General features: G+C 35.4%; 1 protein-coding gene across 1 annotated transcript; it reads left to right on the top strand.

The window, feature by feature from the left end:
- Nucleotides 1–1,851: 1,851 nt before the first annotated feature.
- On the top strand, nucleotides 1,852–3,052 carry FOMMEDRAFT_37181 (uncharacterized protein; the record flags this gene model as incomplete). Its single annotated transcript, XM_007271185.1, has 4 exons — nucleotides 1,852–1,991; nucleotides 2,050–2,148; nucleotides 2,207–2,672; nucleotides 2,732–3,052. Coding segments are annotated over 4 exons (1,026 nt in total), but the record flags the coding sequence as incomplete, so codon positions are not given.
- Nucleotides 3,053–25,798: the final 22,746 nt, after the last annotated feature.

The following is a 25,798-nucleotide window of genomic DNA, read 5'->3' as shown; positions in this document are numbered from 1 at the left end:
ACTTTATTTTTTCTGGGATATGAAAGACACTTTAAAAGTATATTTTTTACAACTTAGATCATGTAATTTGGTTAAGTATTAGTTGAGTTATGATAGATTTTGTATTTGAGTGTACTTAGTGTGACGAAAATCACGAATCGTGCGTGTGACAATATTTATGAAAATGACAGTAAGCGGGCGTAGGCGGATCATTGACCCTGCATCAATCATCCTCATGGGCGATGTTTGATTGCTTTCGTGTTGCTTTCTTGGGTGGAAAGCTGATTGACGCTTAATAGCATTGTGAGCCCAGTACTAGTGATGTCGATTCCCATGGTATACCGGCGGGAAGACAGTATACCACCAGGAATGATGGGGGGTGATGGCAGTGATGAGAAAGGAAGCAATTTTTTTTGTAATAAACACACATAATATTGAAATTAGCCATACTTTCTAAGTTTATTAAGCTGGGAATTACTAAATAAGGGCAATTAACTGAGATTCTGTACAGAGTTCTCCCGTCTACCCACCATCATTCCCAGCAGGAAATTGGAATGGTAATGAGAAACAGGAATGGTATACTCGTCATTCCTGCCAGTACAACAACACTGATTGCGGCAGGCAGGAACATTGCCAATACAAGTTTTTACATAATGAAATATGCTATGTAATTGCTCAGGGTCACTGTCTGAAATCAATATTCTCTTTATGCCTGAACACTAGCACTTAGGACTCAAGTCGCGAAACTCTGTCGGCTAAGGCTCTAAAATTCTACTGTGTCTATCGAATTTTGGCAACACAAGAATGTGCACATAGACTACATCTGTAGAACAATATGATGTCCACAAAGGTGTGAACTGCAGGACATTTGCTGATTGATCGGGTATCCCAGCCGCTGTGGACAGTAGCAAATCCAACCTCAAACGCTTCAAACAACACTGGCTTACCTGTGTCGGAAATTCACAGAATCTCTCGATAATACCGTTATCAACCAGTGTGAAGCATCTCAAATGCGTGTATGTACAGTACATGTGTTGTCTGTGGTACTTACTACATACGCCTTACTGTCTTATTGGTTGATTAATAGTGAGTTGGGTGGGCGTTTCAAGTGAGATGATGGAGGGCATCTTACATTCCATCTGCTACATCCCTGGTTGTTCATCGCCCTTCCCAGGCGGTGAAGCAGATTTGATGGATGCGGCGCGAATTTGTAGCTTGAGCCTTGGCCTTCCTGTGTTGGCCGCAATCTCCTTGGGCTTCTGTTCTAACTTCTATCGTGACCAGCAGATTCATTCCTCGCTGCCCAGGTTTCGCCGATGTTCATCTCGTATCGTTATAACTTTTCTCTATTACTAGAAGAATTGCCTAACACGGTTCGACAATAGTCGCGATACCCTGTGCTACTTACCCTGTGCTATTTTCTTGACTGCATATCTAGTGTTCGACGGGGAGATTAATTTTCCTGTTAACAACAACCACTAGAAGTAGTTTTGGTTTCTGACTTCTGCAAACCAGATGTACTGCAGGACTCTACGATACGGCAAACTCGGACACGAAAGTCTTGCAGGGAGAGCACCGTACCTCGGTGTGCCCGGTGTGGCTGTGTTCTTCGAACTCCGAACTGCCCACCATCAACCAAGAGCTCATTCTTGTCCTGACCTTACACTGCATGTGCAGAATTGGCTCGGTCAGTTCGGCTAGGCGATGAAATGTGTTGGATATGCTGAATATGTATAAATAAGACTGCTCTTAGGAGGTTCGTACTTCACTCAATTCCTTCTCATCCTTCGTTCCTTTTCTAGTAGTTTTCTACCAATTCAGAGCTCATTTCCATCTATTATTCGCTCACGGATGATATTCCCTACCCTCTCATCTCTTGCCCTTGCTCCATTCGCTCTCGCAGCAGTCCATGAAATTTCTGTCGGAGGCTTGAAGGCGGATGGAACGCCAAACTTAAACTTCTACCCGAATAATATCCAGACGGGTGTCGGAGATGTTCTTCGTTTTACTTTGTTAGTTTCTACCTACGAGTTCCATGAACATATTTACTTATTGATGTACACCTTTCAGCCATGTGAAGAACCATACGGCGACGCAGTCGAGTTTTGCTGAACCTTGCGCTAAACTCAAGGATTCGTATGGGAACTTGATTGGATTTGACTCGAATTTGTGGGTTCTCTTCCTCTCCCTCGACTTCTTTTTTTCTGAACTTGTTTAATGATGATAGCCAACCTGTCGCTAACGAATACGGCTACTTACCGACGTTTGAGGTGACTGTCAATGACACGAACCCCATCTGGGTATTCTGTCAGCAAATCAACCCGCCGAACCCTACACACTGTCAATCGGGAATGGTCTTTGCCGCGAATGCTCCACCGTCCGGAAACACGTTCGACAAGTTCCTCGCGAATGCAAAGGCCTCAAAAGTGCAGGATTCCAATACTACTACGACTACATACCAGTACACTAGCACAAGTAGTAGCTGGGGATCAGTGGATACTGAGACTGTTACGGTGACACAGACAGTTACTGAAACCACCACTATTGAAGATGGTTCAAGTGCTTCAGCATATTGGCCTGGAGCGCCTGCGTCGACTTCGGCTGCCTACCCAGCGACGCATACTGTTATCGTTGGTGGCGACGCCGGGTTTGTATATTCACCATCGAACATCACTGCTAACGTTGGAGACAAGGTACAGTCTGATGCATCTCCTTGACAATCTTGTTGTTTATTAATATTTATAATCTTCAGGTCTTTTTCGAGTTCAGACAGAAGAACCATACCGCTACTCAGTCGACTTTCGATGATCCTTGCAGAAAGATTTCAGATACGACGTATCCACCGATCAATGGATTTGATTCCAACTTCAATCCTGTTGATGCTAATGCGACTTACTTCCCAAACTTCACTATTACTGTGAACGATACGAGCCCTATCTGGGTGTACTGCAGGCAGCAAGCTGCGAATTTCAGTCATTGTGGAGTTGGAATGGTCTTTTCGGCCAATGCTAATCCGTTCTCCGACAAGTCGTTTGCGGCGTTCCAGCAGCTTGCGGTACAGAAGAATGGGACTGGATTCGTTAATCCGTTCGGCAACTTGACTTCACCGCCTGCAACGAGTTACTCTGGCTATGGTGGATACGGCAACGGGTATGGTTCGGGATCTGGATCGAAGAGTGCACAGAGCTTGGATGCGCTCAGTGGCGACTCGGACTCATCTTCTTCCACTGATAAGATCTCGATGCTTGTGAGCACATATGCTCCAGCTGCTTTGGGGCTTATGGGAGCAACGATTTTGCTTCTCGTTGCGTTGATTATCATCAGCATCGTACTTCTCCGCCGGTCCAAGAGGAGTGAAGGGCCTCGTCACTTCATGCCTAGCTCGAGCTATCAGACTGTACCATTGACTGTGCCGCATTTTACGGGAACGAAAGATGGTGCTCATGAGTATGAGGAGCCTCGATACAGTGATAGGGATGGTATTTGAATGACTGCATGATGATTTGATTTAACAACACTCACAGAAATATCTTTTCATTTCTTATGGATTTCATATTTGGTTTATATATTTCTATCCTGGGCAGTTGTCATATATCTATTTATCCTTACATTCGTTTATGAGGCTACTGATTTTGTATGGACAATGGGCATTGATACCATTATTTCATTTCAACTTTGGGACAATTGTAGTCTTGTTGTCTTTGTTTACATTACTTTGCAGACGGTTATGATAACATTACTGGTTAATACAAGAGAGCAGATTTCGGGGTTTTGTCTAGTGTGCTTGCAGTGGTGACAGTAAGATAAATTTAGGCAGAAAATGGGAAATATTTTCTTAAATTTGACGTGTTGTCAGTGTCACATGGCGGAAATCTGTCTCTTCTAGCCTTAGATAATGTTTGTGCTACCTCTTGTAGTCTTACTATTGTATAGTTGCTTACTTCTGGATATTGTTTCAGTACAGAAATATCTATTTCTATAAGTATGTTCTTACATAACTTATTGTGTTTATATTTTAGTATTACTATCTGTACTTCAACCATTACTAAGTAACATTTATAGACTTCTGAATATAATTGATATTAGTGTTCTTGTATCACCTTGTCCCTGAGAGATATATTGTTTATGTTTGGTTGCTATTTGCCTTCAAGTACTCTATGATTTATCTTTGATAATGTATTCTGTAGTATTATTCCAGAATACTGAAACTTAGATACAAGGAATATAAATAAGGCACTACCCTGCCTGGTGCCTACTTGACATAATTCACATTTCATAGTCTATTACTACATGTTCTAGCTTCTCTTTATAACTGTCAGCAACAGTGTAGAGGGGACCTGAAGGCTTAGTGAGGGGACCCAGGCTACAACTATCCTACACAACAGAAATACAGAATGTAAGCACCAGAATATAGTCAGAACTCACAGAACAGGTGGAGAGAGAGAGTGAGACAAGAATAGAGTATATAGAGTAAGCCTAAGAGTACAGGACTATCTGGAGTAGACAAGATCAAGACTACAGGACTAGTCTGATTTTGTATACTTATATATACTAAACTACACAAGAGTACTCAGGAAGTATAAGCTACTAAGAATGATAAGCTACAAAGAATGAAAGAAAGGAAGGTCAAAGATAAAGGCACAAAGAATGAAGGGATGGACAAAGGGTAAGAGACTATAGAATGAACAAAGAATGAAGGGGTGGGCAAAGGAATAGAATAATAAAGTAAGGAAGGGTAGTAGTAAGAGTTAGTATGTATATAGTCTATAAACAGTGCTCCTAAGGGACAGAAGTCCTTAGAACTGAAGGTACAAGAGTGGAGAACTGTAACATCACCCCTCCTCTAAAACCAATTGTCCTGATTAGTAAACATTAGACTTGGTTAGTAGTTTGAGTATAAGTTAGAACAGTAGGGTTTGGAAATCTGTAAGGTAGAGTTAATACAGAGCACCTGGATAAAGTTGATAGAAGTCTTAGATTGTCTTAGTAGTATAGGTAAGATTCTTAGCAGGTTCCCAAGTACATTCTTTAACTAAGTATCCCTTCTAGTAGATAAGGAACTTAAGCTTTCTATATACTAGCTTAGTATTTACTATATACTCTATTTTGTATTCTAGTTCAGAACTAATAAGTTCTAGTAGAGGTAGTAAGGGTCTTTATTGTGAAGGAAAACTGGGATTGTAGTACTAAGACAATAGAACCTTGTTAAACACTGAGTGTATGTACTTCTATGTTACTAGAAGTTAGAGTTTGTAAGTAGAAGTACTAACCTTCTTTTTAATAACAAAGGGTTTGAAGCACTTGTTGTCCAACTTCTTCATTAGACAATCTAAGGTCAGATTAGTGGCTTCTAGTATAACCTTGTTACTAGGCTAGTAATCCTTAGCTACAGACCTCTTCCAATCATAGTTCTACTTTATAACTTGTACTACCTTTTCTAAAAGAGCTTATGTGTCCTCTCTAGTCCTGTGTATCTGTTCTACAAAGTCTGTTACAGATTCAGAACTACTGTTCTGGTTTAGAACTGTCCCCTAATACAGATGTCTTCTATGATTGAGGAAGAACAGGGACTGTCCTGTTATAGAGTATTACTAGTTATTGTGTACAAATTCTGTTAAAGCTAACTATTCAGACTAATCTGATTACTGATAATTAATAAACATCTGAAGGTAGAGCTTGATCTTCTGATTGACTCACTCAGTTTGACTGTCAGTCTGTAAGTAATATGTAGTAGAAGGGTTCTCTTGAATTCTGAGAAGTGTATACAAGTCCTACATAAATTTCAACTCAAATTATGGTTTACAATTGTGAATAAGCTTCTGAGAGAGTCTGTACAACTAGAAAACATAATCCTAATAAATGTATACTATACTTTCAGAAGTGAGTTCTGTTCAGGTTAGAACTATATGGACTTGTTTAGAGAATCAGTTGATAATCACACAAATAGTGTTGTAACCCTAAGACTTAGGTAGCTTACTAATCAGGTTCACTAAGACTTCTTCCTAAGAGTGATCTAGAATCTAATACAGATGTAGAGGAGTCTAAACCCTTGTCTGGTAAGCTTTAGTCTGTTAGTACATATTATAACTAGTCACATACTTTAGGATTTCCTTCTGTATTCCTAACTACTAGTAGTTCCAAGTAATGAGTTTCTGTATTTTGTGTTAGCCTAAATGTTCTATAGTCAGATTGTTATAATGAGCTTAGACAATGTCCTCCTACAGCTTCTGATCCTTTAGAATGTACAGTCAGTCTTTCTAGTAAACCTGTCTATCCTTATCCTCCTCCTAATCCTTAGCCTGCTTCTCTAACTACTTTACTATAATATAGTCTTGTGTGTGTCTCAGAGCTTACTGTATATAAGTGACAAAGTTAACATTCTTAGATTCAAGTCAGATCTCTCAGATTGTCTTGGACACAAAACAGAAATTGTTTAGAAGAACAAGATTTTTGTTATCATTCTCTCTCTTTTTATAACCTACTTGTCTTGAGAGTAAATCAGCTTTTGTCATTTGTGTTCTAAGTTTGTAAGTCAATATAAAGTCATAGTTCTACAGTTCTAACATTTAACAAGCTTAGTAGTAGTTAAGCTTCTGAGGCACCTAAAAGTACTAGAGATTAAGGTGATTACTCTAAATCTTAAACTTTTGTACAGTACTAAGGAGATATTAATACTACTCCTTTAGGGAACAGACAATTGTAAGGAGTTCCTTATTATAGATAAGATAGTTCTGTTCTGTTGTAAAGAGGGATTCTGATTAGAACACTATTAGATACTACTTTCTATTAATGAACTAGGATAGTACTACTCTATTTGTAAAGTTAGAAGAGTTAGCTTTAACTTAGAACTTGTCTACAACTGTCAGAACTACTAATACAAGCTTGTTAGTAATAGTCTGCTTGAGGGACTCAAATACAGACTGTTACTAATTATCCTATTACTAAGGAACATCTTTACTAGTAAGATTGTGAAAGGGTTAGGTAATAGTACTAAAGCTTTAAATAAAGTATTAGTAGTAGTTTACAAACCTAAGGAATGTTTAGACCTGTTTCAGGTTCTAAGGTTGTAACTAGTTCTAAACTATAGTTACCTTTACTAAATCCATACAAACCTCTTCTCTACTAATTACAAAGCTTAGATAATCTACTGACTCCTGTACAAAAGAGTACTTTACTTTTTAGAGAAACAGTTTATTATCTTAGAGCTATTATAGAACTACTCAGATTAGTTAGTAATAGTACTTGACTGTCTAGGTAAAGATTAGAATGTTGTTTAGATACACACTAACATGTTTCAAGTTAATCAGATCTGTAAGGATGTGATTTATGAATGACTAGAATGTTGTAGACAAGTTAGTTAGTCTGAAGAACATTATAGTCAGTTTGTACAGTCTATAATTGGTTTAGAATGTAGCCTTCTACTCATCTCTGTCTTAGATCTGAATATTATTGTATCCTTATTAAATATCCAACTTAGTAAAAACCCTAGATGTATGTGTCTTATTAATAAGCTCCTGAATTAGAGAGAGTAGGTATTTGTTTTTAACAGTACTCTTATTAAGATAATAATAATCCTAGACTAGGTAGAGCTTCTTATCTTTCTTTTTAACAAAGAAGAAAGGGGAGACTATAAAGGACTTTAAGGGTTGGATCCAGCTGTTCTAAAGATTTTCCTGAAGGAACTCATCAAGCACCTCCTACTTGTCTCTGTTGAGTAAGTAGACCTTACAATTCTTAAGTTAGAAACCCTTAGTTAATTCAATTGTATAGTTCTAAGAATAGTGTTTAGGAAGCTAGTTAAATTCCTCTTTACTAAAGACTTTAGAGAACTCTTGAACAAAATCTGGCAGGCTAGGTCTACATGTGTTCTAGAGTAGAGTTGTTCTGAGAGAGTTCTAGACTGGTTCTGTCTTAGACATTCTTTAAATCAACTCTATTCTGTCTTAACTAGAATATGTGTCCACATATTTATCCTAGTCAAAGAAGAACAACTAGTTACCTTTATTAGAACTACTAGTAACATTAGAAGTGTTTACATTCACTCAGAACAGTAGTACAAGGTAGTTGTAAGACTTAGGACACTGATTGAACACAAGTGTCTACTCTAACTAGTTAATAGTAGGGTTGTAAGCTTTGAGCCATTCAAATCCAATAAAGACATCTGTCTTTCTAAGGTTAGTAACTCTGAACTCAATACTTTCCTTATAATCCTGAATAGTCATCTGTAGTTGGACAAACTTAGTAATCTAACTATTCTAGTTTAGAGTTCTGTCTATATTATATACTAGAATCAGAAGTATAACACATTAAGTAAGAAGATAGTGTTCCTGTACAAAAGCCTTATTAATACACAAACTAGTGTATCTACTATTTACTAGAGTTATTGTTCAGATCTGGAGGGATCCTAAGAAGGGAGCTAAGAGGACAGGAACCTGAAGCTAGTGTTTAGAATGTTCTCTAATAAACTACTACTTGTTCTAAAGAGAACATACAGCTTGTACAACCTTGTTGTCTGAGAGAGTAAGTATATATACTAACATTTCCTTATTAACCTCTCTCTTTTGACAAGGACAGACTCATGTCCTTAGTTGTAAACTTAGCTGAGACTATCTCTACTTAATACTATAAACAAATTACTGAGTAGTAAACAGGGCTAAGTAGTATTCTGAATGTTCTAAGATCTTAGAATGTAGAAGTGATAGGTTAGATTGTATAGATTTAGACTTGGATAAAGTGTAAAGAGAAGAATTAAAAGAATCAGAAGAAATAAGAGAACTATCTACTTTTGTTTTCAACTTTTTTCTTTCTAATAAATAATTTTGTTGATTTACTTTTTCTACTTTTTCTACTTTTCTTACTTTATTTACTTCTAATCCTATAGTGTCTATTGAATCAAAAGTAACTATTAAAAAATCTGAGTTATAGCTCTTTAGTACTATATTTACTGTTAGGCCTTTACAAAATCCTAGAGTACATAGTCAGAGTCTAAGAGTTCTAAGGTGACTTCTAGATTTGTAAAAAATGCTTCTTACTACAAATTCTACTTGTTACTCATTATTACTCTAATAACCTGACTGTTAGTAACAATATAGAGTGGACCTGAAGGTTTAGTAAGGGGACTCAGGCTACAACTATCCTACACAATAGAAATACAGAATGTAAGTACTAAAACATAGTCAGAACTTGTAGAACAGGTAGAGAGAGAGAGTGAGACAAGAGTAGAGTATATAGAGTGAGTCTAAGAGTATAGGACTACCTAGAGTAGACAAGATCAAGACTACAGGACTAGTCTGATCTTGTATACCTATATATACTAAACTATATAAGAGTACTTAGAGAGTATGAGTTACTAAGAATGATAAGCTATGAAGAATGAAAGAAAGGAAGGTTAAAAATAAAGGTATAAAGAATGAAGGGATGGACAAAGGGTAAGAGACTATAGAATGAACAAGGAATGAAGGGGTGGTTAAAGGAATAGAATAATAAAGTAAGGAAGGGTAGTAGTAAGAGTTAGTACATATATAGTTTATAAACAGTACCTTTAAGGAATGAAAGTCCTAAGTTCTAGTATAGAAAGGTGTAGAACCCTCAGAACTAAAGGTATGAGAGTAGAGAACTGTAACATTACCCTCCCTCTAAAACTAATCATCCTAATTAGTAAACATTAGGCTTGGTTAGTAGTTTAAACATAGGCTAGAATAGTAAGGTTTAGAAATATGTAAGACAGAGTTGATACAGAGTACTCAGATGAAGTTAATAGAAATCTTAGATTGTCTTAGTAGTATAGGTGAGATTCTCAGTAGGTTCTCAAGTGTGTTCTTCAACTGAGTATCCCTTCTAGTAGATAAGGAACTTGAGCTTTCTACATACTAGCTTAGTATCTACTACATACTCTACTTTGTATTCTAGTTTAGAACTAATGAGTTCTAGTAGAGACAGTAGAGGTCTTTGTTATAAAGGAAAACCTGAATCATAGTACTAAGACAGTAGAATCTTATTAAACACTAGGTGTATGTACTTCTATGTTACTAGAAGTTAGAGTTTGTAAGTAGAGACACTAACCTTCTTTTTAATAACAAAGGGTCTGAAGCACTTGTTGTCCAACTTCTTTATTAAGTAATCTGTAGTCAGGTTAATGGCTTCTAGCATAACTTTGTCTCTAGGCTAGTAATCCTTAGCTACAGATCTCTTCTGATTGTAGTTCTACTTTATTACCTATACTACCTTCTCTAAAAGAGCTTGTGTGTCTTCCCTAGTCTTGTGTATCTGTTCTACAAAGTCTGTTACAGATTTAGAACTACTGTTCTGGTTCAGAACTGTCCTCTAGTACAAATGTCTCTTATGATTGAGGAAGAATGAGGACTGTCCTGTTATAGAGTGTTACTAGTTATTATACACAAATTCTGTTAAGGCTAACTATTCAGACTAATCTGATTACTAATGATTAATAAACATTTAGAGGTAGAGCTTAATCTCCTAATTAACTCACTCAGTTTGACTGTCAGTCTGTAGGTAATATGTAGTAGAAGGGTTCCCTTGAATTCTGAGAAGTGTATACAAGTTCTATATGAATTTTAACTTAAATTACAGTCTGTAATTGTGAATAAGCTTCTAAGAGAGTCTGTACAACTAGAAGATGTAATCCTAATAAATACACACTATACTTTTAGAAGTGAGTTCTGTTTGGGTTAGAACTGTATAGACTTGTTTAAAGAATCAGTCAACAATTATATAGATAGTATTGTAACCCTAAGACTCAGGTAGCTTACTAATCAGGTCTACTAAGACTTCTTCCTAAGAGTGATCTAGGATCCAATACAGATGTAGGAGAGTCTGAACCCTTGTCTAGTAGGTCTTAGTCTGTTAGTATGTATTGTAACTAGTTATGTACTTTAGGATTTCCTTCTACATTCCTAACTATTAGTAGTTCTAAGTAATAAGTTCCTACATTTTGTGTTAGCTTGAATGTTCTACAGTCAGATTGTTGTAATAAGCTTAGACAATGTCCTCCTACAGCTTCTGATCCTTTAGAATGTACAGTTAGCCTTCCTAGTAAACTTGTCTATCCTTATCCTCTTTCTAATCCCTAGCCTACTTCTCTAACTACTTTACTACAACCTAGTCCTGTGTGTGTCTTAGAGCTTACTGTATATAGGTAACAAAGTCAACATTCTTAGATTTGAGTCAGATCTCTTAGATTGTCTTGAATGTAAAACAGGAATTGTCTAGGAGAACAAGATTTTTATTATTATTCTCCCTCCTTTCATAACTTACTTGTCTTAAGAGTAAATCAGTTTTTATTATTTGTGTTCTAGGTTTGTGAGTCAGTACAAAGTTGTAATTCTATAGTTCTAACATTCAGTAAGCTTAGTAGTAGTTGAGCTTCTGAGGTGCTTGAAAGTACTAGAGATTAAGGTGATCACTCTAAATCTTAAACTTCTGTACAGTACTAAGAAGATATTAACATTACTCCTTTAGAGAACAGACAATTACAAAGAGTTTCTTATTATAGATAGGATAGTTCTGTTCTGTTGTAGAGAGGGATTCTGATCAGAACACTATCAGACACTACTTTCTGTTAATGAACTAAGACAGTACTACTCTATTTGTAAAGTCAGAAGAGTTAGCTTTGACTTGAAACTTGTCTACAACTGTTAGAACTACTAATACAGACTTACTAATAATAGCCTACTTGAGGGACTCAAATACAGACTACTACTAATCATCCTATTACTAAGGAACATCCTTACTAGTAAGATTGTGAAGGGGCTAGACAATAGTACTAAAGCCTTGAATAAAGTGTTAGTAGTAGTTTACAAACTTAAGGAATACTTAGACCTGTTTCAGGTTCTAAAGTTATAGCTAGTTTCAAACTATAGTTACCTTTGTCAGATTCATACAGACCTCTCCTCTACCAATTACAAAGTCTAGATAATCTACTAACTCCTATATAAAAGAGTACTTTACTTCTTAGTGTTATAATTCTCTACTCTTATACTTTCAGTTCTAAGGGTTCTACACCCTTCTGTACTAGAACTTAGGACTTCTGTCCCTCAGGGGCACTATCTATAGACTATATACATACTGACTCTTACTACTACCCTTCCTTACTTCATTATTCTATTCCTTTAACTACCCCTTCATTCTTTGTTCATTCTATAGTCTCTTACCCTTTGTCTATCCCTTTATTCTTTGTACCTTTATCTTTAATCTCCTCTTTCTTTCATTCTTTATAGCTTATCATTCTTAGTAGCTTATACTCTCTGAGTACTCTTGTGTAGTTTAGTATATATAAGTGTATGAGATCAGACTGGTTCTGTAGTCTTGATCTTGTCTACTCTAGGTAGTTCTGTACTCTTAGGCTTACTCTATATACTCTACTCTTGTCTTACTCTCTCTCTCTGCCTGTTCTGTGAGTTCTGACTATATTCTAGTACTTATGTTTTGTATTTCTGTTGTGTAGGATAGTTGTAGCCTGGGTCCCCTTACTAAGCCTTCAGGTCCCCTCTATACTATTGTTGATATTAGATTAAGACTACCTATTACTACCCTACAACTCTCTTATGTTTTGAGTATCAGTACTTACTGTTGTGTTAATCTCTTTTCTTTGTCCTAACCCTTCTACATTTTTAAATTTTAAACTCCCTAAACCCCTTTTAAACTTTTGCCACCCTTCTTCTATTCATTACCCCTTTTAGTTTAGTACTGATTCCTTTGTAGTATAAACATAGACCCTTCTACACTAACTGTCACCCTTACTGTTCTACTAAATCAGTAGTTACAAGTAGAACTAGCTTAATACATACAGACCTCTATCTAAGAGGCCTTTACCAACTATGTGCCCCTAGCCCCTTCAGAACCTGTTCTAGTTGTTCTGAAAGTTGCAACTTGTTCTAGAAAGAAAGTACACATAACCTACCCTTCAGACTTTAATAAGTAGTACTTTAAGGACTTCTAGTACTAAGTCAAACTATATGTGACTACTACTTTAACTGATCTATCCTTAGATCTCAATCATGTCCTATTTGTCCTCTCCTTTATGAAGGAAGGTAACACAGCCACCTGGGCCTAGAACTGGATTGAAGGCTATTAGATTAAAAGCCTGATCTGACTTCAGAACAATAAGTTGTACTCAGAATTCATAGAGTAGCTCTGTACTTCCTTCATTAATCTGAATAAGAAGTGTAATGTGTAGAACAAGCTTGTGTCTCTGTAACAGGGCAAACATTCTACTAATACCTTCTTTCAGGAGTTTGATATCCTAGCCTAGAAGGTAGGATTCATACTCAGGTTCAATAATGTTCTTATTAGAATGTTTGAAAAAGCTCTTCATCTAGAACTAGTTAATAAGATTCTTAGAATAATACTAGAACTAGTTACTTATACTGAGTAGAAGACACACACTATCTCCTTTGACTAAGCTACAGCTCAGATGTATTAAGTTTGTGTAGAACACTTACACATGTGTCTGACTCTAACAGTTCTAAGCCCTCAGATCAATCTGCCTGTAATTCACAATCAATCTGTTCTAATAGACATTAGAGAAGCCTGAAAGTAAGAAGTATACTTTACCTACAGAAAGTCAGGGCACCAGATTAAGGACTGTCTACAGAAGTAATAACATATCTGTCAGGTCATTAGAGTAATAATGAGTGACAAGTAGGATTTGTAGTAAGAAGCCTTTTCTACAAATCCAGAAGTCACCTCAGAACTTCTGGACTCTAACTACATACTCTAGGATTTTGTAGAGGCCTAATAGTAAATGTAGTACTAAAGGGCTATGACTCAGATTTTTTAATGGCCACTTTTGATTCAATAGACACTATAGGATTAGAAGTAAATAAAGTAAGAAAAGTAGAAAAAGTAGAAAAAATAAATCAACAAAATTATTTATTAGAAAGAAAAAAGTCAGAAACAAAAGTAGATAGTTCTCCTATTTCTTCTGATTCTTTTGATTCTTCTCTTCACACTTTATCTGAGTCTAAATCTATACAATCTGACCTACTACTTTTGTGTTTCAAGATTTTAGAATGTTTAGAACACTACCTAGCCCTGTTTACTACTTAGTAGTTTGTCTGTAGTATTAAGTAGGGATAGTCTCAGCTGAGTTTACAGCTGAGGACATGAGTCTGTCCTTGTTGAAAGAGAGAGGTTAATAAGGAAATGTTAGTATATATACTTACCCTCTTAGACAATAAGGCTGTACAAGCTGTACATTCCCTTCAGAACAAGTAGTAGTTCATCTGAGAATGTTCTAGACACTAGCTCTAAGTTCCTGTCCTCTTGGCTCCCTTCTCAGGATCCCCCCAGATCCAAACAACAGCTCTGGTAGACAGTAGATATACTAGTTTGTACATTAATAAGGCCTTTATATAGGAACACTACCTCCCTACTTAATGTATTCCACTTCCAATCCTAGTATACAATACAGACAGAACCCTAAACTGGAATAGTCAGATCACCAAGTTTGTCCAACTACAGATGTCTATTTAGGATCATAAGGAAAGTATTGAGTTCAGAGTCACTAACCTTAGAAAGACAGACATTTTCATTAGATTCAAATGGCTCAAGGCTCACAACCCTACTATTAACTAGTTAGAGTAAACACTTGTGTTCAATCAGTGTCCTGAGTCTTGTAACTACCTTGTACTACTGTTCTAAGTAGATACAGACTCTTCCAATGTTACTAACAGTTCTAATAAAGGTGACTAGTTGTTCTTCTTTGACTAGGATAGATATATGGATACATATTCTAGTTAAGACAGAACAGAGTCAATCTGAAGGATGTTTAAGACAGAACCAGTCCAGAACCCTCTCAGAACAACTCTACTCTAGAACACACATAGACTCAGTCTGTCAGATTTTGTCTAAGAGTTCCCTAAAGTCTTTAGTAAAGAGGAATTTGACCAGCTTCCTGAATACTGTCTCTAGGACTATGTAATTGAATTGACTAAGGGTTTCCAACCTAAGGATTGTAAGGTCTACCTACTTAACAGAGACAAGTAGGAGGCACTTGACAAGTTCCTTCAGGAAAATCTTTAGAACAGTCAGATCTGACCCTCAAAGTCCCTTATAGTCTCCCCTTTCTTCTTTGTCAAAAAGAAAGATAGAAAGCTCTACCTAGTCCAGAATTATTGTTGTCTTAACAAGAGTACTGTTAAAAACAAGTACCTACTCCCTCTGATTCAGGAGCTCATTAATAAGACACATACATTCAGGGTTTTCACTAAGTTAAACATTTGATAAGGGTACAATAATATTCAGATCTAAGACAGAGATGAGTAGAAGACTGTATTCTGAACTAATTATAGATTGTACAAACTGACTGTAATGTTCTTCAGACTAACTAACTTGCTTACAACATTCTAGTCATTCATGAATCACATTCTTACAGATCTGATTGACTCAGAGCATGTTAGTGTGTATCTAGACAACATTCTAATCTTCACCCAGACAGTCAAGCACTATTACTGACTGATCTAAGCAATTCTATAATAGCTCTAAGATAATAAACTGTTTCTCTAAGAAGTAAAGTACTCTTTTGTACAGGAGTCAGTGGATTATCTAGGCTTTGTGATTGGTGGAGGAGAGGTCTGTATGGATCTAGCAAAGGTAACTGTAGTTTGGAACTGGCCACAACCTTAGAACCTGAAACAGGTTCAAGCATTCCTTGAGTTTGTAAACTACTACTAATACTTTATTCAAAGCTTTAATACTATTGCTCAGCCCCTTCACAATCTTACTAGTAAAGATGTTCCTTAGTAATAGGATGATCAGCAACAGTCTGTGTTTGAGTCCCTCAAGCAGGCCATTACTAGCAAGCCTGTATTAGTAGTTCTGACAGTTATAGACAAGTTCTAAGTTAAAGCCAACTCTTCTGACTTTACAAATAGAGTAGTACTGTTCTAGTTCATTAACAGAAAGTAGTGTCTGATAGTGTTCTGATCAGAATCCCTCTCTGTAACAGAACAGAACTATCCTATCTATGACAAGGAACTCTTTACAATTGTCTGTTCCTTAGAGGAGTAGTGTTAATATCTCCTTAGTACTGTACAGAAGTTTGAGATTTAGAGTGATTACCTTAATCTCTAGTACTTCTAGGCACCTCAGAAGCTTAACTACTATTAAGCCTGCTAGATGTTAGAACTGTAGGACTTTGACTTTGTACTGACCCACAAACCTAGAACACAAATGATGAAAGCCAATTTACTCTTAAGACAAGTAGGTTATAAAAGGGGGGAGAATAATAACAAAAATCTTGTTCTCCTAGACAATTCCTGTTTTGTGTTCAAGACAATCCTGTTCTCCTAGACAATTCCTGTTTTGCATCTGAGACAATCTGAGAGATCTGACTCAAATCCAAGAATGTCAACTTTGTCACCTGTATACAGTAAGCTCTAAGACACACACAGGACTGAGTCATAGTAAAGCAGCTAGAGAAGCAGGCTAGGGATTAGGAGGAGAATGAGGATGGACAGGTTTACTAGGAAGGCTGACTGTATGTTCTAAAGGATTAGAAGCTGTAGGAGGACATTGTCTGAGCTTATTACAATAATCTGACTGTAGGACATCCAGGCTAACACAAAATGTAGGAACTCATTACTTAGAACTACTGGTAGTCAGGAATGTAGAGGGAAATCCTAAAGTACATAACTAGTTACAATACATACTAACAGACTAAAGCTTACCAGACAAGGGTTTAGACTCCCCTACATCTGTATTAGATCTTAGATCACTCTTAGGAAGAAGTCTTAGTAGACCTGATTAGTAAGCTACCTAAGTCTTAGAGTTACAACACTATCTGTATAATTGTTAACTGATTCTCTAAACAAGTCTATACAGTTCTGACCCAAACAGAACTCACTTCTGAAAGTATAGTATGTATCTATTAGAATCATGTCTTCCAGTTGTACAGACTCCCTCAGAAGCTCATTCATAATCACAGACTGTAATTTAAGTTAAAATTCATATAGGACTTGTATACACTTCTCAGAATTCAAGGGAACCCCTCTACTATATATTACTTACAGACTGACAGTTAAACTGAGTAAGTCAATCAGGAGATCAAGCTCTACCTCTGAATGTTTATCAATCATTAGTAATCAGATTAGTCTGAATAGTTAGCTCTGACAGAATTTGTACATAATAACTAGTAACACTCTACAACAGGACAATCCCTGTTCTTCCTTAATCATGAGAGACATTCATACTAGAGGACAGTTCTGAACCAGAACAGTAGTTCTGAATCTGTAACAGACTTTGTAGAATGGATACACAGAACTAGGGAGGACACACAAGCTCTTTTAGAGAAGGTAGTATAGGTTATAAAGTAGAACTATAATCAGAAGAGGTCTGTAGCTAAGGATTACCAGCCTAGTAACAAGGTTATACTAGAAGCCACTAATCTAACCTTAGATTGTCTAATGAAGAAGTTGGACAATAAGTGTTTCAGACCCTTTGTCATTAAAAAGAAGGTTAGTGTCTCTGTCTACAAACTCTAACTTCTAGTAACATAGAAGCACATACACTTAGTGTTTAATAAGGTTCTATTGTCTCAGTACTACAATCCCAATTTTCCTTTGTAACAAAGACCCTCTCTGCCTCTACTAGAACTCATTAGCTCTGAACTAGAATACAAAGTAGAGTACATAGTGGATACTAAGCTACTGTACAGAAAACTCAAATTCCTTGTTCACTAGAAAGGGTACCTAGTTAAGGAGTACACTTAGGAACCTGCTAAGAACCTTGCCTATACTCTTAAGACAATCTGAGACTTCTATCAGCTTCATCCTAGTACTCTGTACAAACTCAGCCTTACAGATTTCTAAGCCTTACTGTTCCAACCTATGTCTGAGCTACTAACCAAGCCTTATGTTTACTAATCAGGACAATTGGTTTTAGAGGGAGGGTAATGTTACAATTCTCTACTCTTATACCTTCAGTTCTAAGGGTTCTACACTCTTCTGTACTAGAACTCAGGACTTCTGTCTCTTAGAAACACTGTCTATAGACTATATGTATACTGACTCTTACTACTACCCTTCCTTACTTTATTATTCCATTCCTTTGACCACCCCTTCATTCTTTGTTTATTCTATAGTCTCTTACCCTTTGTCTATCCCTTCATTCTTTATACCTTTATCTTTAATCTCCCCTTTCTTTCATTCTTTGTAGCTTATTATTCTTAGTAGCTTATACTCTTTAAGTACTCTTGTGTAGTTTAGTATATATAGGTGTATGAGATCAGACTAGTCCTATAGTCTTAATCTTGTCTACTCTAGATAGTCCTGTACTCTTAGGCTTACTCTATATACTCTACTCTTGTCTCACTCTCTCTCTCTGTCCATTCTGTAAGTTCTGACTACATTCTAGTACTTACATTCTGTATTTCTGTTATGTAGGATAGTTGTAGCCTAGGTCCCCTTACTAAGCCTTCAGGTCCCCTCTATACTGTTACTAACACTTAGAGGAACAGTTTATTATCTTAGAGCTGTTGTAAAACTATTTAGATTAGTTAGTAATAGTACTTAACTGTTTGAGTAAAGATCAGAATGTTGTCTAGATACACACTAACATACTCTGAGTCAATCAGATCTGTAAGAATGTAATTTATGAATGACTAGAATGTTGTAGACAAGTTAGTTAGTCTGAAGAACATTATAGTCAGTTTGTACAATCTGTAATTAGTTTAGAACACAGCCTTCTACTCATCTCTGTCTTAGATCTGAATATTATTGTATCCTTATTAAATATCTAACTTAGTAAAAACCCTGAATGTATATGTCTTATTAATGAGCTCCTAAATCAGAGGGAGTAGGTACTTGTTTTTAACAGTACTCTTATTAAGACAATAATAATCCTAGACTAGACAGAGCTTTCTATCTTTCTTTTTGACAAAGAAGAAAGGGGAGACTATAAGGGACTTTAAGGGTCAGATCTGACTGTTCTAAAGATTTTCCTAAAGGAACTCATTAAGTGCCTCCTACTTGTCTCTGTTAAGTAGGTAGACCTTATAATCCTTAAGTTAGAAACCCTTAGTTAATTCAATTGTATAGTCTTAGAGACAGTGTTTAGAAAGCTGGTTGAATTCCTCTTTACTAAAGACTTTAGAGAACTCTTAGACAAAATCTAGTAGACTGAGTCTATGTACATTCTAGAGTAGAGTTGTTCTAAGATAGTTCTAAACTAGTTCTGTCTTAGACATTCTTCAGATTGACTCTGTTCTGTCTTAACTAGAATATGTATTCACATATCTATCCTAGTTAAAGAAGAACAACTAGTCACCTTTATTAGAACTGTTAGTAACATTAGAAGTGTCTGTATCTACTCAGAACAGTAGTATAAGGTAGTTACAAGGCTCAGAACACTAATCAAACACAAGTGTCTACTCTAACTAGTTAATAGTAGGGTTGTAAGCCTTAAGCCATTTGAATCTAATAAAGACATCTGTCTTTCTAAGGTTAGTAACTCTAAACTTAATACTTTCCTTATAATCCTAAATAGTCATCTATAGTTAGACAAACTCAGTAATCTGACTATTCTAGTTTAGAGTTCTGTCTATATTGTATACTAGGATCAGAAGTAGAACACATTAAGTAGAGAGATAGTGTTCCTATATGAAGGCCTTATTAATACACAAACTAATATATCTACTATCTATTAGAGCTATTGTTCAGATCTGAGGGGATTCTAAGAAGGGAGCTAAAAGGATAGGGACCTAGAGTTAGTACTCAGAATATTCTCAGATAAACTACTACTTGTTCTGAAAGGAATGTACAGCTTGTATAGTCTTATTGTCTAAGAGGGTAAGTATATATACTAACATTTCCTTATTAACCTCTCTCCTTTAACAAGGATGGACCTATGTTCTTAGCTGTGAACTTAACTAAGGTTATCCTTACTTAATACTATAGACAAACTATTAAATAGTAAACAGGGCTGAGTAGTGTTCTAAACATTCTAAGATCTTAGAACACAGAAGTAGTAGGTCAGATTGTGTAGATTTAGACTCAGATAAAGTGTGAAGAGAAGAATCAAAAGAATCAGAAGAAATAGGAGAACTATCTACTTTTGTTTTTAACTTTTTTCTTTCTAATAAATAATTTTGTTGATTTACTTTTTCTACTTTTTCTACTTTTTCTACTTTTTCTACTTTTCTTACTTTATTTACTTCTAATCCTACAGTGTCTATTGAATCAAAAGTAGTCATTAAAAAATCTGAGTTATAGCTCTTTAGTACTACATTTACTATTAGGCCTCTACAAAATCCTAGAGTATATAGTTAGAGTTTAGAAGTTCTAAAGTAACTTCTAAATTTGTAGAAAAGGCTTCTTACTACAAATCCTACTTGTTACTCATTATTACTCTAATGATCTAACAAATATACTATTACTTCTATAGACAGTCCTTAATTTAGTACTCTAACTTTCTGTAGGTAAAGTATACTCCTTACTTTTAGGCTTCTCTAATGTCTATTAGAACAGATTGATTACAAATTATAGGCAGATTAATCTAAGAGCTTAGAACTGTTAGAGCTAAATACATGTATAAGTGTTTTACACAGACTTAACACATTTAAGCTATAGCTTAGTTAAAGAAGATAGTGTATGTCTTCTACTTAGTGTAAGTAACCAGTTCTAGTATTATTCTAAGAATCTTATTAACTAGTTCTAGGTAGAGAGCTTTTTCAAGTATTCTGATAAAGACATTATTAAACCTAAGTATGAATCCTAAAGCCTGATCTAACTTTAGAACAATAAGTTGTATTTAGAATTCATAGGACAGCTCTGTACTTCCTTCATTAATCTGAATAAAAAGTATAATGTGTAGAACAAGCTTGTATCTTTGTAACAGAGCAAACATTCTACTAATACCTTTTTTCAGGAGTTTGATATTCTAGCCTAAAAGACTAATTCAATGTTCTTCAATCTAGTTCTAGGCCTAGGTGGCTACATTACCTTCCTTTATAAAGGAGAGGACAAATAGGACACAATCAAGATCTGAGGATAGATTAGTTAAAGTAGTAGTCACATATAGTTTAACTTAGTGTTAGAAGTCCTTAAAGTACTACTTATTAAAGTCTGAAGGGTAGGCTACATACACTTTCTTTCTAGAACAGGTTATAACTTTTAGAACAATCAGAACAGATTCTAAAGGGGCTAGGAGTATATAGTTAGTAAAAGCCTCTTAGATAAAGGTTTATATGTATTAAGCTAGATCTACTCATAACTACTAATCTGGTAGAACAGTAGAGGTAGCAGTTAGTGTAGGAGAGTTTATGTTTACACTATAAAGGAATTAGTACTAAACTAAAAGGGGTAATGAATAGAAGAAGGGTGGCAAAAGTTTAAAAGGGTTTAGAAAGTTTAAAATTTAAAAATGTAAAAGGGTTAGGACAAAGAAAAGAGATCAACACAATAGTAAGTACTAATGCTCAAAACATAAGAGAGTTGTAGAGTAGTAATAAGTAGTCTTAATCTAATGTTAGTAACAGTATAGAGGGGACCTAAAGGCTTAGTAAGGAGACTCAGGCTACAACTATCCTACATAACAGAAATACAGAATGTAAGTACTAGAATGTAGTCAGAACTTGTAGAATAGGTAGAGAGAGAGAGTGAGACAAGAGTAGAGTATATAGAGTAAGCCTAAGAGTACAGAACTATCTAAAGTAGACAAGATTAAGACTATAGAACTAGTCTGATCTTGTACACCTATATATACTAAACTATACAAGAGTACTCAGAAAGTATAAGCTACTAAGAATAATAAGCTATAAAGAATAAAAGAAAGGAAGGTCAAAGATAAAGGTACAAAGAATAAAAGGATAGACAAAGGGTAAGAGACTATAGAATAAACAAGGAATAAAGGAGTAGTTAAAGGAATAGAATAATAAAGTAAGAAAGGGTAGTAGTAAGAGTTAGTACACATATAGTTTATAGACAGTACTTCTGAGGGACAGAAGTCCTAAGTTCTAGTATAGAAGGGTGTAGAACCCTTAGAACTGAAGGTATAAGAGTAGAGAACTGTAATACTAACAGATATACTGTTACTTCTACAGACAGTCCTTAATTTAGTGTTCTAACTTTCTGTAGACAAAGTATACTTTTTACTTTTAGACTTCTCTAATGTCTATTAGAATAGATTAATTGTGAATTACAAGTGAATCAATCTAAGGACTCAGAACTGTTAGAGCTGAATGTATGTGTAAGCATTCTGTACAGACTTGATACATCTAAACTGTAGCTTAGTTAAAGGAAATGGTGTGTATTTTCTACTCAGTATAAGTAATCAGTTCTAGTGTCATTCTAAGAATCTTATCAACTAGTTCTGAGTAAAGAGCTTTTTCAAGTATTCTAATAAGAACATTATTAAATCTGAGTACAAATCCTACCTTTCAGGCTAGAATATTAAACTCCTGAAAGAAAGTGTTAGTAGAATGTTTACCCTGTTATAGAGACACAAGCTTGTTCTACACATTGTACTTCTTATTCAGATTAATAAAGAAAGTATAGAGCTACTCTATAAATTCTGAATACAACTTATTGTTCTAAAGTTAGATCAGGCTTCTAATCTAATAGCTTTTAATCTAGTTCTAGGCCTAGGTGGCTGTATTGTCTTCTTTCATAAAGGAGAGAATGAATAGAACACAATTAAGATCTAAGGATAGATTAGTTAAAGTAGTAGCTATATATAGTTTGACTTAGTGTTAGAAGTCCTTAAAGTACTACTTATTAAAGTCTAAAGGGTAGGCTATATGTACTTTCTTTCTAGAGTAGGTTACAACTTCTGAAACAATTAGAACAGGTTCTGAGAGGGTTGAGGGCATGTAGTTAGTAAAAGCCTTTTAAATAGAGGTTTACACATATTAAGCTAGGTCTACTTGTAACTACTAATCTAGTAGGACAGTAGGGGTGGTAGTTAGTGTAGAAGGGTCTATGTTTATACTATAAAGGAATCAGCACTAAACTAAAAGGAGTAATGAATAGAAGAAGAGTAGTAAAAGTTTAAAAGAGTTTAGAAAGTTTAAAATTTTAAAAATGTAAAAGAGTTAGGACAAAGAAAAGAGATTAACACAATAGTAAGTACTAATGCTTGAAACATAAGAGAGTTGTAGGGTAGTAATAAGTAGTCTTAATCTAATGTTAGTAACAGTGTAGAGAGGACTTAAAGGCTTAGTAAGGGGACCCAGACTACAACTATCCTATACAACAGAAATATAGAATGTAAGTATTAGAACATAGTTGAAACTTATGAAACAGGTAGAGAGAGAGAGTGAGACAAGAATAGAGTATATAGAGTGAGTCTAAGAGTACAGGACTACCTAGAGTAGACAAGATTAAGACTATAAGACTAGTCTGATCTTATACACTTATATATACTAAACTATATAAGAGTACTTAGAGAGTATGAGCTACTAAGAATAATAAGCTATAAAGAATGAAAGAAAGGAAGGTCAAAGATAAAGGTATAAAGAATAAAGGGATAGACAAAGAGTAAGAGACTATAGAATGAACAAAGAATGAAGGGGTGGGTAAAGGAATAGAATAATAAAGTAAGGAAGGGTAGTAGTAAGAGTTAGTACATATATAGTTTATAGATAGTACTTCTAAGGGACAGAAGTCCTGAGTTCTAGTATAGAAGGGTGTAGAACCCTTAAAACTGAAGGTACAAGAGTAGAGAACTGTAACAATAACTTCTTTTCCTTTGTATTTCCTGTGTTCTAAATTGTTAATAAGATCTAAACATTAAATAATAATTCCTTTAACAGAATAAGACTTACTTTACTTACTACTCATATTTAAAGTCTTTGTACAACAAGTTATTAATGTCTTACTTTGTCCCTAAGTTTGGTCTACTGATTACTTAGTAGTGTATATAAACAACATTATAGATAATGTCTATTTCAAAGGTGTAGTAACATAACATGTATTAGGGAGGTAGGGTGTAAGTTAGGAGTAGGGAGGGGAGGGTAGAATAGTATTAAACAAGGTAAGAAAAACTATTATACAATACAGGCTAACAAGACTACAAGTTGACACAATAAGAGGCTTAAAAGAAAGAGCTTTAAGCTATACAGATTAGGAAACAGGAGAGAGAACTAAACATACTTGAGTAAGAAGTTAACAATCTAGTGTCTAGACATTAAGGTTATTCTCAGTCAGTAAGAAGATACAAAGTAAAAGATGGAGAACAAACTAGGACAGTAATTTACTAGCTAAGACATTCACCAGCTCTGTTAATAGTCAGGCAATAAATAAAAATCAGAGGGAATAAAAGAGAGAGAGGGAGCTGAGACAATGTTGAAGGAACAGACAAAGAGTATAATCTGTCAAAGAGCTAAACAACAAAAGATTGTTAGCTACTAGTATAAAGGATGGAAAAAGGGTACAAACATTTGGCAGCAAATCAAGAATCAAGACACACATCTGAACCAACAAGAGAGAAAAAACAGAAGACAAGGAGAAAGGACAGTAAGAGAGGGGGGGAACAATAAGGACAGAGCTTAGATAAGCTTATACTCAGTCAAGAGTGTAAGTAATACTGTAGAACTTAGCTAAGAGGTACTTGACAAGGATCTGCTTAATAACCTACTAGAGGGGCATACTGTAAGTAATGTAGTTATGTATGCCTTAAAGTATGCCTGAGTATAGGATAGTAAGCCTGTTACTATTACTTGTAAAAATGAGAGAGTCTAAGTCACTATAGTCTAAGAAGTTACTAGAGGACTTACTATAGTTGTAGACAACAATGTTTCTAGACTTGAGTCTAAGGTTAGTACAGGTGTAAGCATCCATACCTGAATAACAAATAACAACCTAGTGTGAGCTTAGTTGTATTACCATATTTGGCAATAATACAAAGCAGCTCACTATTCTTGTCCTCTGTGTCAGGATTGATTACAAGACAGTAAGAAAGAGTACTACAGATAGGGAGCTGAAGGCTTGCTAGGATTGTTCTGTTATTACAAACAGTAGTAATAGGCTAGAAGAGATCCTTAAGCTGAGTAGTATCAAATTGGTTTCCTAAAGAGTAAAGTGTTAGTAAGTAAGATTAGAATGAAGGGTGGAGAAGGGGAAATAGAACAGAATGTACTAAGATTGACTATGTTACTCTTGAAATTTGTAAGCTTTACCTTATTGACTACAAATGTGACAATGTTCTGAGTATAGTAACAGTCATTAACTCTGACAGAGATCTTAGGAGTCTAGTCAACAAGACTAAACTTACAGTACTCAACATTCTTCTAGTCAGTTTCAACATTAGTAAAGAGTGTCTAAAGAATAGTAATGTTCTTGTTCTTCTCCTCTAAGGCAGACTTCTTACATTATACAGTTAAACTGTTCTACCCAGCTAGCTTTAACTCTAAGCCCTTTAACTCCTCTATAAGTTTAACAGTATTATGAAACTCTTTGTTGACAGTGTTTTCAATCTTGACAATGGTACAAGTAAGATAGTATTCACTACACACAAGGATGTGCTAAGGGTCAGTCTTATTAAACTTATAACTAGTAGTAGTATTGACAGAGATAATGTACTTGTTAGTAAGTGTAAGAATTCTGTTACTAGGGCAGCTGTTACTGTCCTTCACTTTCTAGAAAAGGAACATGAGAGTGTCCTATATACTGTCAGACAGTCTAATAATAGGAATGCTTAGACTAGTATTAAAGGGGTAGTTAAGACTGAAGCTAGGGCTAGTATTGTTCTCAACCCTTATCAGAGGTAGACTGACTAGCTTTTGGACCAACCCTTCACATAGAGCATTTCACAATTCCTTACCTTAAAAAATAACTTACATAATGATAAACATTATTTAAAATTT

The sequence above is a fragment of the Fomitiporia mediterranea genome (assembly GCF_000271605.1).
Source record: "Fomitiporia mediterranea MF3/22 unplaced genomic scaffold FOMMEscaffold_16, whole genome shotgun sequence".
NCBI classification, from domain to species: Eukaryota; Fungi; Basidiomycota; class Agaricomycetes; order Hymenochaetales; family Hymenochaetaceae; genus Fomitiporia; species Fomitiporia mediterranea.
The sequence above is the reverse complement of the archived record's forward strand: the minus strand, read 5'-3'. Positions and strand labels throughout refer to the sequence as shown.